General features: G+C 38.9%; 1 protein-coding gene across 1 annotated transcript in view; it reads right to left on the bottom strand.

The window, feature by feature from the left end:
* The window catches only part of MST1R (macrophage stimulating 1 receptor), a 62,084-nt gene that overhangs the window by 23,878 nt on the left and 20,351 nt on the right, over positions 1 to 17,855 (bottom strand). Inside the window, exons 3-9 of the mRNA XM_032209393.1 lie at positions 13,782 to 13,970; positions 13,020 to 13,145; positions 11,906 to 12,076; positions 8,090 to 8,268; positions 3,312 to 3,486; positions 2,735 to 2,880; positions 597 to 758 (exon numbers count right to left, since the gene is read on the bottom strand). Coding sequence (XP_032065284.1) covers positions 597 to 758; positions 2,735 to 2,880; positions 3,312 to 3,486; positions 8,090 to 8,268; positions 11,906 to 12,076; positions 13,020 to 13,145; positions 13,782 to 13,970 — 1,148 coding nt within the window. The remainder of the gene's footprint in view (positions 1 to 596; positions 759 to 2,734; positions 2,881 to 3,311; positions 3,487 to 8,089; positions 8,269 to 11,905; positions 12,077 to 13,019; positions 13,146 to 13,781; positions 13,971 to 17,855) is intronic.

The following is a 17,855-nucleotide window of genomic DNA, read 5'->3' on the forward strand; positions in this document are numbered from 1 at the left end:
TCCTAACTGAATTCACTGGAAATTGCTTCGGTACAAAGGATGGAGCTGCCGGGAAAACTCTTCTTAATTCCATTGAATGAGACAGCTGCAGTGAAATCTTATCAATTATTATTACCCATAAATGTTTACAAAACTGCAATCTTAACTATTCAGGAAACTAGAAACTTAAATGAACAGAGTGCTACATGATTCACCAAATATTAAGATATGGGGACACAACAAGAAGAAAGGATATGCAGCTCTGTAGAAAACAATTTAACATTCAAAGGAAGTAATTAAGTAGTCTAGGTTATTTTTGTGGATATCTTAAAAAATAATCCATAATAAACATCTGGATTTATTTAGTTATTAAATTTCCTGATATGTGAGAATTTTGCACGTTCTGTAATATACATTTATTACACAGATGGGCTTTTTAACTCACATAAACCTTCTCAATGTATGCTTTTTAAATATAAATTTGTACATCCCACTATGATTTTTTTCTATGCAAGTTCCCCAAATATACACCCTTTTTAAAAGTATCTTTTACAGGTGCATGGGAAGAGTAGGACAGTCCTTTGGATATCTGTGTGCAGAAGAAAAATGAGACTTACTCATAACTGCAGTGGGGAGTAATATCATATATCTGGGGGTCTTCTCGATACCAGAAACGCTGAGGAGAAAGAAATGGCTCTTCATCTATTATCAGAAACACAGATGCATTGGTCAAGTTGCTTGAAGGTGGGGTGGTACAAATTATGGCCTCCTCTCTCTGGCTAGGGAGAAGGGGTAAAAAAAAGCATGACAGGACTCTCCTTACCAACAGATCTTTTAGCCATTTCCTCTGCATCAGACTTTTCCAGAAAACCCTCTTTCCACATACCCTGAGACTGCCAGTCCAGAATTCCCAGCAAAAGCAGCTTTAAAAGCATCCAGTTGGGGATTCTGAGAATTACTATTCTAATATACATCTCGAGGCCCTGTGTTAGAGAATGTTGTTCTATACTTTCAACTTTAAGAATGTACTAGACAATCCAGGATCCACTGGATCATCGTTTCAGAGATATTTCTATATGTAAAGAGGGGAAAAAAGAAATTAAAATGAGCTGAGTAAGTTTAACAGTATTTGCTATCTGATGAAGACTGAAGGATTTGAGGGTTCAGTACCAAGTTAAGAATACTGATGACCTTGTCTTGTCCTATGATACCATCTCATATAGGATGCATTCTACATATTTCTATCTAAATAGTGTAACAGTATCAGGGGACATTACCCGATAAACTTTGGGAGTAGCATAGAGCTTAGAAAGCTGTGGTAATTGTTAAGCCTGCATAAAGAGGCATGCCTTACAAAGCTGCCTTCTTCTCGCCTCTTATGAATGCAAGGTCAGATTATCATCTTCATGACAGTATCAAGACCCACATTCTTTAGTATATGTAATGGTATCTTGGTATCCAAAGGAAACTCTGAAACGTATGCCATCATTCTCCAGTTGTGCTGGATTCACTCAAGGATAAACTCATTCAGACTTCCCCATGATTATACAAAAGGAAGAGTCACAATATTGCAATAACATGGAGAGATAATGTATAGGGTATCTGTGTCCTTGATAAGATAATATCTATATGTAAATATACTTGGTTTTTGTACCTTTGAGAAGCTACTGCTACTGTTTTTCCCACGATTAGCCTAGGCAAGCATTTATGAAAAAATGAATTGATCTGTGCCTTCCCCCCACCCCCCAAAAACTAGGTCTGTTCTTAGAATACAGTGTGATGAAATCTTATAAGATCTGGGATGCCTGTCATTTGGGCTCCTGGCTTTGTTTGTTAAGAACTTGGCGATCATTGTATTTCTTTGGTAGTGTAATAATGAAACCAGTACTTGGATAAGTTTTAGTTTTAGTTTTGTTTTCTGTATCTTGTTTCAGCTCCATGGATCTAGTTTTTCGTTTCTTCTTCATGGCTGCATTAAGGCAGCCCCCCACTTCCCAACCCTGGTTGTATGAAACATTCTGAGTAATAGTTGGTTGATAATTGGTATGAATGATTACTTCCTCATTGCAACAAAAACTGTGCAATTCACTTGCTTTCCTACCAGAAACTGAGACTATGACTTATTTGGAAAGAATGAGAAATGTAGGAGCAGTCATTATATTATAAATATAACAACTCAAAAAAGAGCATACTATTCCATCATTAGAAGCTAGATAATTTTAAAAATATTTCAAAGTTAAATACTGTCTACTTTTAGGTATACAAAAATGCAGCGATGTACTTTAACTATTTTCTTTCTTGGGATAATATAAATGCTGTTTAGAGAGTAAAGAATTCTGATCACTATTATCACAACCCAGCATAGACAATGTCTTGATTAGGGTTTCCATACCTGGGTTGTAAGAATCCAGGGTAAACATTAGACGTGAATAAAGATTCTTCTATGCACTTCCTGGGACCATCTAATGTTGGTCCATTCCCCACCCCCACCCCCAGCTCAAGTATGGATGCCTTAACTATGAAGAGTCCAAATGTTTCTAACCTTGAATGGCACTGTGAATTGCCAAGAAGAAATTGCTAGGCCCAGAATCTTCGCAAAAAGATGTCATACCTATCAGTTGGGTTTTTAAATCTATTACAATTCAAAATTATGGCTGCAGCTTTTATAACTCATTCCTTTGTACCTAATATCTCATAGCCTTTCAATCCTGTTTTTATACACTGAAGCAAGAAGAAAGCACTCTGTTTGTCATACCTTTTCTCACTGTCCACAGGGCAATCTAGATTATTAATCATCACTTTCCTTGTGCCTCCCACAAAAAGGTTTTGTCCTCTGATAAAGATCTCTGTTCCTCCAGCCATTGGACCATAGGCAGGGTGAATGGAAGTTATGTTTGGCAGCTGTTGATGGTGAATAAAACAAAAAGTAACACAGTGTTCATTGCTTTGATGTAACCAAATATTTATCTGATTACAATATTATTAGTAAAACCACTGAATATACCTAATACTCACAGAACAATCTTCTGCATATGTCCAATTATGGTTTACAGCCTAGAAGTTATAGTTTGAGCATTTTGGATAAAATTATAGATAAACCCAGACATTCTGCAATGCCAACACCCACCATTCCCAGTCTAACAGGCATTATGGGAAAGATAGCTTAAAATGTTGATGCCAGAAATTCCACTGATCTGTATCTACATCTGCTACAGAGCTTAACACTATCTATTGCTGGATGTCAGGGCTTATCAGAAAGTATTTACTACATCAATGGCAATTTATTGTAAGAAAATTAACAGATGCTCAAGGAGTAACTATATTAAACTCACCATAAATGTAAAACCACTGACGATTGAGGAGCCAGTGATATAAAATGGGCTTGCTGCTTTCTCTATAATGGTCAGATTAATTGATTGTGGCTCCATGATCTTCTCGATTCCCGTTGGTGACAAAATGCAGACAAGAACTTCAGCAAAATCCTTCCACTTTGGCACTTGGCTATATCTGGAAAGCAGGTAGTGGGAAGAAAGGACAAGAAAAATACTGATTATGATAACCTACTACGATCTAAGGATTCTTCAGCAGCAAGCAATAATAACCTTTTCATAAATCATATTCTATTAATTAGTAACTAACCTTCAGCTTAGCCTAAGATTACTAACTCAGGTAGTAGAAATCATAGAAAAGTCATCTCATTCCATTCCTAGCTGGTACCAGGCATGTACCATTTGACTGTTGTGGAAAGGAACAACTTCACAGAACATTGAAGCCATACTGCAGGGATGGATAGTATTAGGGGGAGGTGGGGGTAGGAATCCAGTTTAATGTGATGTGCCAAGGGTTGCATACCAAGCGTAGGCTGAGCAAGAAGAAAACTCAACTACCCCTGTGTGTCAGTGCACAGCATATGCCTCCTAGTTGGGTTCTAAGCAGTAGTGTGGAGATGCTAGCTTGTACAGCATAAGATACGATGGAGATGCTAGCTTGTACAGCATAAGATGAGCACACCTGGAGTAAAACTGAGTTGTGGCTGCACTTGCAGCATTCTGTCCAAAATGTGTCAAAACTGACCAGTACTATCTTTATGATTAGCAGGGGATTCTGCATATGACATGGGCATGATCAGAGCTGGTAACTTAGTCTATATCAAAAACCCTTACTGTCCAAAGCCATAACATATAGTGCAGCTAAATATTTATGGGCCTATCTAGTGACAGCCCTGGCTTATGGAGATTGTGATTTGAATTGTAGCAGGAGATTAGGATGATCTCCTTTTACAATTCAAAAAGGAAGGAAGGAAGGAAGGAAGGAAGGAAGGAAGGAAGGAAGGAAGGAAGGAAGGAAGGAAGGAAGGAAGGAAGGAAGGAAAAAAAGGAAGGGTGGGAGATTTTCTGTTAAACTAAGAAAAAATAAAGCTGTAATAGATCTAAATGAAGAGAGTTTGATCTCCTGGAGTGAAGCTGATAAATAAATGCTGGAAAGTAAGGAATAATAGAATTTGTGAGACCACAAAGCAGATAAAGTAATAGAAAATGAAGAAGCAAAAGAGCTCTGGGTGTTTAGCATTCAAACAGAGGAGTATCTGCCACATAACACCTCAGATGTAGCAACACCCCAGGTGTAGTATTGATAAGAAAGACAAAAAAATCTAGATAGTAGATGTTGCAATGCCTGGAGACAGAAGAATAGAAAACAAAAAAAATTAGAGAAAAACCACAAAATACTAAGACCTGAAAACAGAAACAGAATGACTGTGGAAAAAGAAAGTAAGGATAGTACCAAAAGTAATAGGTGCTTTGGACAACATCATACTAAAATAATGCAGTCTAGGAGAAAATACCCTATTAAATAACATAATGGGATGGCTGGGGTCCATGACCCTATGCCTCATATCAGCAGCTCTGCTCTGTAATAGAGAGACTCATAATGACATTCCATAGTTCTCATACACATTTCATATATCCGCTCTCATTAGGTCTGCTTTGTACTAGCATTCCATTAATTCCATTGATTCTCCTGACTCAACCAGGTATGGTTTGTTTCAGGAGCCTGGTTATTATCAAATTGTCCTGGTTCCTCAAAATCTGACATAGATTTTGTTAATCTGGGCAATATCTATGCCAACATGACTCTCCTATTTCATGTTACTGTCAGCTTGAGGTATGTACTAAGGGGTCTTTGTCCAAGGGCCCCTATCAGTTAAGGAATTATTGTGGCAGTATCAATAATGTGAATGTATATGTATTTTTGTATGCTCTGGATGCCATAAGGTTGGCTGAGAACGTTTGATTGATGTCCTGCAAACGTTAGACTGTTCAGTGTCACGAAGAGTATCAATCTGAACAGTATGTTTGGAATTGCCAAAAATATTTCTCTTCAAAAACTTAACAAGCTGTAGATCCATTTAGCTTTAGAGATTAAATGACATTAGGCACCTTTCAGTTGGAAATTTCTAAAAGTTGGAAATAAATTTTCACAGTAAAGGATTTAGATTCACACTAGCAGATGGTGAGATTTCTGAAATAGTCCCATCTTCAGGTCTAGGTCTCCAATGTTCTACAATTGACGCAGTTTCCATCTTTTCCAGTGAAAAATGAAGGACCACAGTGGCAATAGTAGTGATGAGCTTCCATTCCAGCACAGATATAATAGGGATTCTCAAATTTGTAAATAATCGGTAGGGTTGTTTGTTGATTATATAAGGCAGTTGACCAATTCAAAGTTTGTAAAGCATGTGTGATCAATGCTAGATGTAGAAAACTCAACAGCCTGCAGCAGAGCATGGTGGTTGTAAGCTATTCTTTCTTTGAAAAGTCTATTGCTCCATGTAATCATTATAAATCCTGGCTGACAATGGTTTCACATATCAAACATGCCCACAACCTCAAAGCTATGGATCCACCCACTACAACTCTACATATTATATTTAGGTTCATGTTATCCCTTTTGAAAGAAGGTATACAAGTCTGCCTCATCATTGGTTTCTTGTTTTATTCTGGTTTTTTTTTAATATTGCAGGTCAACACTTACTATGGTGAAAATGTACTGGGTTATAGAGGGTCACCTCTAATAATTCTTTGCACTTTTAGCAAACAGTAAAAACTGCTACTCATTTCTGTTCTGGGAAAATTGTCAGTGTGTAACCTCTGACCCACAGAAATGTCTCCTGGCCTGATTTCCACATGAGGACTATAAGGCTACTCTGGCACCGCTTGCGACTTCAACTCATAACTTCTCCCAGGCAGAAATATTTAAGAGAATGAATTCCAGAAAATTCCTTTTCCTAATCTCAATCTTGCCTTTTGTATATGTGCACATAAACAGATAAAAATGAGCAAAAATGCAGACTTGTTTTAAAAAGTGCACATATTTATTATTTTGAAATGTTTTGCTTTGTAACTGAAAGAATACAGATGTGCTGGAAGAGACAACAAGAAGAAAGGGGTTAGGACCAAAAGGAAAAGATGCAAGACTTCGCTGACTGAAGGGAGCTGTATGCAATGTTCCTCCTTCCATTTTCTCCCTCAGCAAAAGGAACAGGAGATAGGCTGGGCTGGGAATGACTGGTCCAAATTTTCCCAATAAACTTCCAGGGCTGAAGGGGGAGGGGCTGAAACCCAGGTTTCCCTGGTACTAGTTGGACATCTTCAATGACTATACTGTGGGGTATATGAGCCGTGGTGGTGCTGTGGTTAGAATGCAGTACTACAGGCTAATTTTTCTGACTGCCTTCAGTAGTTCAAGTCTCACTGGCTCAGGGTTGACTCAGCCTTTCATCCTTCCAAGGCCTGTAAAATGAGCATTCCAGATTGTTGGGGGCGATATGCTGACTCTGTAAACTGCTTAGAGAGGGCTGTAAAGCACTATAAAGCAGTATATAAGTCTAAGTTCTATTGCTATTGCTATATCACATTGATTTATTAAATTTATTTATTAAATTTATTAAACTTTGAAACTTTAAAACATTCTCTTGAATATAGTATATAGAATATAATACTCTTCAGTGCACTCAGTGAGATCCTGCATGTTTTAGATGGATACATTTTTTTAAAACATCAGTTATGTTTTATTTATACTGTACTTCCTATCTAATGGTGCTTGGGGAATTATGAAGAAAACAACACAGACCCAATAAAAGCCCATTAAAACTGAGTGGCTGCAAAATTGTCATAATGAGTGAAAAGACAGACTCACACCTCCAGGGCAGATCTGCACAGATCTGCTGCCTCTTCTTATAGCAATAGCAATAGCAGTAGACTTATATACCGCTTCATAGGCCTTTCAGGCCTCTCTAAGCGGTTTACAGAGAGTCAGCATATTGCCCCCAACAATCTGGGTCCTCATTTTACCCACCTCGGAAGGATGGAAGGCTGAGTCAACCCTGAGCCGGTGAGATTTGAACCGCTGAACTGCTGATCTAGCAGTAGCCTGCAGTGCTGCATTTAACCACTGCGCCACCTTGGCTCTTCCAGCACCTGTCCTTTGGCAGAGAATCCAGGGGCTTTATTTGGGCTTTATTTTGTCAACGGAAATACGGCAGACTTCTCATAGCCATGGTAACATGGTAGCAGATACATATTATGGCCCAAGTTGCTCTGCTCTGACTGCTGAGCCCGGGTGTCCACAAGGGAGGCAAGGAAAAGCCAGTGATGACACACTTAACCCCATCACGCAAATGGTGCAACTTTCGCACTAGCATCAGCCATCAAGATGAAAGCACACAACTGTGTCATTTGACGTCACTATGCCCATGTTGTCATTATGACCTCATTATGGCTTGTGATGGATGCCATGCTACCAAACTCTACTCTGGCCCACTGACAAGGCCTGTGACAGATGCTCCTTGGGGAAATGATGTAGAAATTTTTAGAAAAGGGAAATGTGGATTCCCTGCATTCATTTTCCCTCCTGCCAAGCGAAGAAGTTGCATAATTGGCAAACAATGCCCAGCTCCATGTTTTATCTCCCTCCCCTTACCCATGTATGTATGCATGAAGTTAATTTGAAGAAAATTCTTTTGTGAATGTTGATGCACAAGCCTATGCATGGGACAGAGTTAGGCAGAAACAAAGTGGGGAGAAAGAAGGGAGGCAGATTTTCTTCTTACCGGTTTGCTAAGCTCTCTTCAAATAGCACCCAGCAGGTCCTCTCTCCAACTGTAATCAAGTAGTCCCCAGGGCCTGAGTGCGAGCCAGCAGTGCCAGAGAAATATGGACGAGACTGAAACCCCCTGCCGCAGAGAGTCAGCTTGGTGCTACCATGCAGAGGTGCGTTTCTGGGATGAAACTGGGAAAGCAGATAATAATTATCATCAAGATTCAGAATCAGAACAGAGCTGGAAGGGACCTTGGAGGTCTTCTAGTCCAGCCCCCTGCTCAAGCAGGAGATCCTATACCATTTCGGACAAGTGACTGTCCAGTCTCTTCTTAAACATCTCCAGTTATGAAGCACCCACAACTTCTGGAGGCAAGCTGTTCCACTGGTTAATTGTCCTCCCTGGTCTGCTTCAGCTCTGATCATTGTCAATGACCAGAGCAGAAACAGCCCTACAATCTCACTATCTCCTGCTGAAATGTGAAATATTATGCCTCAAACTCAGTTAGAAGCAGCAGTCAAAAGGGCAGGCATATTGCTGCACAGAGAGAATGTCCAGGAGAAATGACAAACTTTCTCCATATACCCTGTCTATCCAGTTGTTGCGAAAGCTGCACTATGATGCAATTCATTGGAAGAAACTGTCGTTATCACTTGCAATGGGGTAAGCTTGTATTAGTGAAACAAAACCAGAAAGATTCAAGTTGGTGCAAATAAAAATTGTGACCTGAGGCCATATCCCAGATCGCCTTAGTGACAACTATGTATTTTTAAAAACAGGCTAGTATCAACGCTGCTGCAGGTCAAATCAGGAAGAAATGATTATGCAAAGGAACTTCCAATTAGTCACGGAACAGACTTTAAACAGACGTTTCTCTCCTGCCCAGACTGCTGCGCATGCGTGAGTATCAACATAGCCCCACCTGAATTTGAATTCTATTGCTATGTTCAACCTAGAACTAAGAAGCAATTTCCTGACAGTTAGAACAATTAATCAGCAGAACAGCTTGCCTCCAGAAGTTGTGAATTCTCCAACACTGGAAGTTTTAAAGAAGAGATTGGATAAACATTTGTCTGAAGTGGTATAGGGTATCCTGCCTAAGCAGTGGGTTGGACTAGACGACCTCCAAGGTCCCTTCCAACCTATGCTACGCTATGCTGTGCTGTGCTGTGCTTTGCTATTCTATTCTATTCTAAATAAAATTCACAACTAAAATTTGGTCCCAGATAAAACACTCTTTGTCTTTACTTTTATATAAAAAGGTTAGCTGTACAAAGGAAAGAAAGTACAAATCATAAAATAGTTTTCTTTTTATCATTCTACTTTAAGAAATATACGAGCGATCCAGACATTTCAGTGGTTTCCTCTATTGCATAGTTTAAATAATTTAGCTAATGGGCCCTTCGCGGTTACTGTATATGGTATGTGAAGGTGAAAGTTTACTTGATTAGAATTTGTTTGGCTAAATATTAACTCATCTTACTGCAGACTTCGACTAGTGGTACAAACAGATAAAGCTACAGAAAAGCTACTTGTAACTGACTAGTAAAAGCTGTATCCATGCAACAATCTTTTGGTGCACAGTACCTCTCCATTGGTGCAAAGCTTTTTGAAATGAAGATCGCCTAGTTTCAAATAGCTACTAAGCCCTAATATTTTTTTTTTGCACTTGGAAAGACAGCAACTAAGAGAACAATTATAAGTTCCTATTGCCTGCCAAGAAAAAGTCAACACCAACAGTCATTCGTTTTTATGACTGCAATCCATTGGCAGCGATGATTATTTCTTATGTAATAGGCAACTCATACAAGTTTCTAAAAGATGTAAAGATTATGAATGTAACTTCAGGATAAGCAGAGAGCTGGCCAAGTTTGTAGACGAAAATATATTATTCAAATGTCAAAGAACACATCCAATTAAGAAAAATATATGGAAGGTTCCATTTAAGCTAGCACAAAGAATGCTGATTTCACAAATGAACTGATGGAAACTGAAGGGTCTGTAAATACCCAGGAAAAGGATTTTGGAAGTCAAAGTGGATTTTGTCAATTTCATGTGCAGCAGTTATAAAAAGAACAAATTTCACATCTCTAATTGTTAGAAAAAAAAGTTTGAGAAAAGAAAAGTCAGCACCGTCATGGCCTTATACAAATCTATGGTATGCTTATATCAGAGATACTGTATACAGTTTCAGTGGTAGTTGTTGAGAAACATTGCAAAGGAGCTGGAAAATGTGCAGAAGAGAGCAATCAGAATGATGTCTGTCTTAAGAGGAGAGATTAGAGGGTTTGGGATTCTTTGGAATCTGGACTGAGTGGGAACATGCCTGAAATTATACACTCCTTAAAACATTAAGACCAGTGAAATTGATAAGAAGATTCAGAATAAACATGAAAAGGTGGTTTTTTCCCCCAGGTCGTGCATAATTATTTTTCCACAACACATCGGGATGGCTACTAACTTTGAAAGGAATTAGATAAATGCATGGAGGACAACTCTGTCAGGAGTTCAAGAGATCAATGTTGTCTTCAGGCTGTTGGCAGAGTACTCCCAAATGCTAGTTACAATGGGAGAGGGATATATTATGTCTCCATCTCCTACCTACCGTTTCCCTGAAAATAAGACATCCCTGGATAAAAAGCCCAATTGGGCTTTTGAGTGCATGCACTAAAATAAGCCTTTCCCACCAAAAATAAGCCCTCCCTGAAAATATTGCAATACAGCAGCAGCCATGAAGTGACCAAACTCGCCTCCTCCTGCACCTCAAAAATAATAAGACCTCCCCAAAAATAAGGCCAAGTGCTTATTTCAGGGGTCAAAAGAAAATAAGACCCTGTCTTATTTTCGGGGAAACACGGTATGAACATTCCAGAGGCTGGTCAAAGTTGGGCAGAACCTGGATTGGTTTTGTTGTATGTTCATGAGCTTAAGAACATCTTAATTTGTACTAAGCTTATGAATTTGTATACCTTATATTAATATATAGTCCATTACATTGGATTTCATACCTTTCTGTTGGGAAATGCCCAGCCAAACAAGAAGGAAGGATCAAGCAGGGAATTAATCTTGAGTCATTGCACAGCCGCAAGAGATCCAGGACTGACTACTCACCCCTCCACCAAACTCCATGGAACCTTATCTATCTGTTCCTAATGGAAGGTAAACAGTCTAGACTGTAGGGAGACTAATGTCACCCTAGACTAAAGTGATCATATCCATCCACATAGATTTCAAGCTAACTCCTATATTACAGGCAGAACATAATAAAGGAGTTACCTTGAACTCTACACATGTGGATTTGGTCACTTACATCTGACACTGTAAGTTGTAAGCCCGCCCTGAGTCCCCTCAGGGAAAAGGGCAGCCTATAAATAAACTTTACAATTACAATTACAATTACACATTATTTATTTTGTACCTTATATTTAGAAAAATAAATTCTCTCCTTTGACAAAGTTACGGAAGATCTACAATGTTCCCTACAATGTTTAGCAGAAGCTAAAGTGGATGAAATACAGAAGGAAGATAAAGGTTCTTTATGATGTGAATCCCAAGGAGAAAGAAGAAAAGGAAATAATCCAATATTTTAGCCATGAAGTTCAAAAGGAAAGCATTTATCCAAAAACACATCCATTACAGCTCTCGGGATGTGTTCTATGACTTTAAAAAGACCATTTAACAAAAATATTGAAACAGACATTTAACAAGGAAAGTAAATTGAAATAAATACCCAATACCAAATGGCTTCATTAAACATGGCTGTAATGGGTACTAGTCACTCTATTGGTATATTATTGGCCAATATCATATAGTGAGAAAATTGCATACATCAGTGATGACTGGAGAGCAACTCTCTTGGTTCCACTGTTTCTTGCATTCTCCCTGACGAGTACATGAATCTCCACACCAGCCACATTGCATGAAACGCTCTGCTTTCAAGCAGCTGAGGCATGTTACGAAGTGGAGGCAGCCTGGACCAGTTTGGTTTACCCGGAATATCTGCAAAATTAACCAAAAAAGATAAGCGACAAAAGGATTAATATCTTTCCCACAGCCCTATCTGGGGCTAATGCCCCAATCTATGAAAATGTTTTTATATCTTCCATCAGCCATTATCTTAGAATGTTTTATAGCAGAAAAACATATTTAAAATGTAAATATAATTTACTTCCACAAAGGCATGCCTCAAATATATATATCTGGCATACTCTCTGCCTATAGCTTGAATCAAAACAGCAGAGACACTGGCTCAAAATAGACCAGGCTTCAGAAAAATTGGTCATGGGTTCGCTATAATTCTACCCAGAACATGGCTCAAAAATTAATTGGCAGTAGATCTATAATGGAAATGGTGCTCTGTATTAAACTGATCTGTTTGGGGACTAGAGCAACACGTCATCATTTTGTGCCACTCCCAGTTCAGAAGATTTATTTCCAGAAACTTCCAATCTACTTCTAGAACGGCTAGTTTGGAAGGAGGTTCAGCATGACTTGATGGAAAATGGAACATTCTGGAATTCTCTGGGATGTTCCATCCTTTCTTTAACTAGATGAACTTCATCCCAGTTTAGTATGTGCAAATTCAATCACTATGATCCTGAGGTGGGAGACACCTTCTACCTTAATGTAACAAACAAGGTCCTTCTTTTTCAGAAAAGCTCACATTAAGCAGAGCAACAACAACAGCAACAAGAAAAGTTTGGAGTAGATTCAGGAAGCATTCTGAACTAATACAGAAAATCTTCTGTCAATACGTTTTGCTGAACTTACATATTAGGCACTGAATCTAGACACCAACAGCCTTTGAGGTTTGCTTGCAATGTAAAATCAATGCATCTTCTGAAAAATCCTCCTCCTCCCAGAAATAAAAGGATCAATAATCTTACATGGTATGTCTCAGGCCAAAAGACTCAGCCTCCCTTGAGAACTCAACATGCCTCACCTCATTTCCTGTGGCAAAGAACAAAGAGTGATGCAGCTTGCCAATTTCTCTCAGCACTGGCAGTTTCTCTCCCAAAGAGAAGTTGGCCATTTCAGCCTTGTAGAAACTGGAGCCATCAAGAACCATCTAGGAATACACACATATGCACACACAGAAATTCCCATCAAGAATTGTCCATTAGAGATTGTGATTATAAAAGAATGTTGTGACTACATTTCCACATTTATCTATGGTCTCTGCTCAGAAGCATGGGAAATTGAAAATATAGTTATTCCTGTCACTACGAATCTGATTTCCAACAACTCCAGTTTAATTGCTAACCACCATTTTCCATGCTTTTAATAATAATAAGAGCCGAGGTGGCGCAGTGGTTAAATGCAGCACTGCAGGCTACTTCAGCTGACTGCAGTTCGGCTGTTCAAATCTCACCGGCTCAGGGTTGACTCAGCCTTCCATCCTTCCGAGGTGGGTAAAATGAGGACCCGGATTGTTGTTGGGGGCAATATGCTGACTCTGTAAACCACTTAGAGAGGTCTGAAAGCCCTATGAAGCGCTATATAAGTCTAACTGCTATTGCTAATTTAGTTTTTCTGATCCATGAAGAATCCAATTCAATAGCAACTTCTGAAAAGGCTACAGGGACCACAAGCTAGGATCAAGGAGCTGACATATGCAACCTGGAAATTTTAGATTGTGTACTTCTAATGTAAACGTTTGAGTTAGATTCATTGTATATGGCAAAGAGCTATAGCATTAACTAACCTGTAAAACACGCCCTTCAGATGTGCCCAAATGTGCCACAGTAAGTTCCCCTATTGCAGTTACAAAGATAGAGGTCAGCAATACATCAGACATATGTCCTTGCAGAAGATCCAATTTGAAACCATCCATAGCAATAAAAGTAGGTTTTTTCAAACAGCTGACATCCACCACTGGGTCTGAGAGATTCATCTGTCATGACAAAGATAAGAAAAGAGTTCAAACACCAAAGAAAGGACACCAAGAGTTCAAAAAACCATTAGCTCATACAATGTTGGTTTTGTACAGAAGAGGGTGTGAGAATTATGTGAAAGGACACCTTCTGAATATGAAATACTGAACATTTGATCTGTTGGGAGTCCCAATTTTATCTATTATACTCCAGTGCCATTTCTGTAAAGGCCAGAGAAGGTATAAGCACTTGAAATTCTAATTATTCCGGAAGGCTATACCAGTGAGGAAGTAATAAAGATCAAGTCTGTATTTTTTCAAATTCGATTTTGTGGAAGCACAGGTTTTCACAATCACTTGAACAGTTTCTATGAGAGACTAAAAACAACTTAAAATGTACCAGTCTTGGATACACAGTCAGTCATCTGTTCCTACCTCAATATCGCTCTTCCCATTTCACTGTCTCTACATAATCGGCCTTTGCAAGCAGTCCATACAAGAGGTACTGGCCAGTTCTCTCTAACGATCAGTCAAAACTTGTCTTCTCAAGATCTATCTTATTTTCTTCTGTTCAATTATGTTTGATTCTTGGAGACTGCCCAGGCAAGTCCCTGCAGTTCTCATCCCAAGTGCACTGCACACACCCAAAAGTCATCTTCCTGCCTTCCCCCCAATTTTAACAAACATATCCCCAGGTAGCCCATGCTTTCCAAAAAACAGCTGAAGGACTTGAAAGCAGAAAGAGCTACAAATCTGTTAGGAGTTTCTAACTTGCTTAGCAATACAAAAACAGTCATGGTGTGTAACGTTCCCGTGGTTCGCCCATGAGGCCAATGTTGAGAAAAGACAGGAGACAACCTTTCTCGGGATGGAGCGACCCAGCTTGGGGTCTGAGAGCCCCTTTTATTGAGATAGGACAAAGGCAGGAGGAGCAATAGCATGTGCTTAAAAACAGCCTGTAAAAGTACAATTTCTAATCTGCTGCTCAGTCTATATATGGTTAAATCCTGGACGTCAATGGTAGGGCACATCTCAGAATGTTATGTTATTCACTATCAGGATGTTATGGCATTCTAGGAGTTTGTTTTCTCCTGTGTGATTCAGCGTGGCTCTGCAAGCCCTAGTATGAACTAGGCCATGGAGGACACACACCTACACAAGGAACTATATTACAACAATGGTGATATCCTCTATGCCTTTCTACATTCTACATTGTACTTTATGTTTGCATGAATACATGTGCACATCCCTAAAAGGTCTCCTTAGTTATCAAGATGGCATCCTGCGTTAATCTATTTAGTTCTATTGAGCTGGGTGGGAATTAATAAAGAAACGTAGAACTGCACTGTGTGGCTACAGTGCATATGGGCCTCTAAATTCTTTGGAGTGGAAATTTCTTTGAAGTAAATATACATAAGAATTTTGCTTACAGTACGCAGGAAGGCAAATATAACTAAGCTGGCCTGAAGTGGCTTCAGCCAGGCATTCATAATGGGGAAAAAAATCATGCTATCAACACCTTTCCCATATTTATGTCTGTTATCATATGTGTTTGTATTATTAATATTTTGGGCGTTTTTTATTAGAACTAAAAATATTTAGACATGAATCATTAAAACTGGTACAACTGCAGACAGAAATCTCCCGCCCCCCAGTGAAAAATAGTAAAAGCTAAATGAATTCTAGAAAAGAATCATTAAATTCTAGAAAAGAATCATTAAAACTGGTACAACTGCAGACAGAAATCTCCCGCCCCCCAGTGAAAAATAGTAAAAGCTAAATGAATTCTAGAAAAGATGTTCAAGCAGAAAAAACAGAAATATGACCATATCTTTAATATGGTAATGCTGGATGAAATAATTGGAAGTTGAAGTTCATTGGCATTTGGACTGGACTGCCACTAATTACTCATTTTTTAAAACTTGCTTGTGGCTTCGTTTAACCCTTATCTCAGGAAGTATATCCTACAGAGCAATTAAAAAAACAGTCTCTGCTCTTAGATTTACAATCTAAAAAGATGTTGCACATTCATGCACCCAAAGGTGTAGAAAATTGCTCTGTTAACTATAGCCTGGTAGCTCGACTGTTAAATGTCCCTCATTCATTGTGCTAACCACCAATTTGGTTTAATAACTGCTCAGCTAAGTTCACATAACCTATTAAGTCACAAATCCTGATCGTATCAAATCATATTGAGCGGGCTCACACAGCATGCTAAATCAATTCCAAATCACCAAAGAAATACAGCAAGGCTTAGCACAATTGTGAGAAACCAACCAGTGTCTGAAGTTACTGAAATCAACTACATGAACGGAAGCCTTGTTATACTCTCTCTGATCAAAGAACACGCCAAGCATAGCCAGATCACAGTCTGCCTGGAGCAATGCCCCAGACTGATTCTTCTGTGACTCAGACTTATTCTAAACAATACTGAAGGAATGACCTGGGAGAGGTTGATGAGATCATCGACGATACCTATAACTTCTGTGAATTCCCCTCTTTGGGACCTACATCTGCCCAAATAATTTCTCTGTAGAAATTGGGTCGTCGTCGTCCCCCCTCGCTTTAAGTGGCTGCCAAAGCTGTGATGCCTCATGGAAACTTCTATATAAGCTGCACTGATCAAATATCCTCAGTGACCAGTTACAGTCAGTTAGTTTATATTTCCTGTGACAACTCCTGCTTCCTCTTCCTTTCACTTTTTAAGAAAAGTACTTGGTAGAAAACTAACCAAGCAGATTGAATTTTTTTTTGCCTTGCTTGTGAAATGTTCTTGATTACTAGGTGTACTGATTCTCCAGATTGTTCAACTCTGAAAAAAAAGGTTCCTATCCTAATATTCACAAACTTCATATGTTCAGGCAAGCGGATTGTTGGTTGTTATTTCTCACAAAAGCAGTGGTGCTACAGATCTCCTTGAAATATACAATCTGGTGTTCGGGTTTAGTAACTTTAGCAGGTTTGTGCCAAAGTATTTGTTCTGCAAACATTTTTTCCTACTTATCCAGTCGACAGTTCCAAAAATTCTGCTAATCGCGTCCCAGGGACATTTTCTTCATTGTGCATTTTCTTATGCAGCCAAAGCATAATTTCAGCCTTCCACCTTATTCCCAGATTAATATTCGTCATTTCTAGCACACACACATACAAAATTACCAGATGCAGGCAACCCAGCTTATTTTAGCTCCGGGCCTGCCTTTAAACCTTTAAGCACATCAACAAGAGATCAGGCAGTTACTAGATGCCCACTATGCAAATCTTAAAAGTAAAAGAAAAAGTTATGCAAGGTTCTATTATGAAACAGAAAAGATATCTGGAATTTTATTCAGATTTATGAGATACAAGGATCAACAGTAATACTGCATATCCAACCTGGAGAAGGTGAAAAGTTCAGCCATCCAGTAAAGAGAGAAGTACCCAGTACAGAGCAGATAAATGACAAATAAGATATGGTGCTGTGTTAATGAAAAACAGAAACTGCAAAAGTATCTCATGAAGACCATTATTCAAACGTAACAAAAGCCACTGTTTCCTAGTATAGGAAATAGCTGAGGCAAACCTCTGGGGTTTTGACATTCCTGTTCCAGCCATCAAGTCCTCCTGTTTCAGACTCATAAAATGAATTCTAAAAGCATCCGCTGCTGAATTTAAATTAAGCACAGATCTTCACGGTGCACAAATATTGGCATGAGTAATTTAAGCCGGGGCTATATAAACCATGGTTTCTTTAGACCCAGGTTTCCCCAAACCATGATCTGTTGTGGGAAAAGACCCAAATGCCTCCAACTTCTTTTACATCGGAGGATGAATAAAGGAGATGGAATGTCTACTGCTCCAAGGCTTGTTGGAACGTATTCATAATTATCTCACCAGAATTTTCAGTTATGGCTGAATCATTGAGTAGGT

Source organism: Thamnophis elegans, chromosome 2 (genome assembly GCF_009769535.1).
Source record: "Thamnophis elegans isolate rThaEle1 chromosome 2, rThaEle1.pri, whole genome shotgun sequence".
NCBI classification, from domain to species: domain Eukaryota; kingdom Metazoa; phylum Chordata; class Lepidosauria; order Squamata; family Colubridae; genus Thamnophis; species Thamnophis elegans.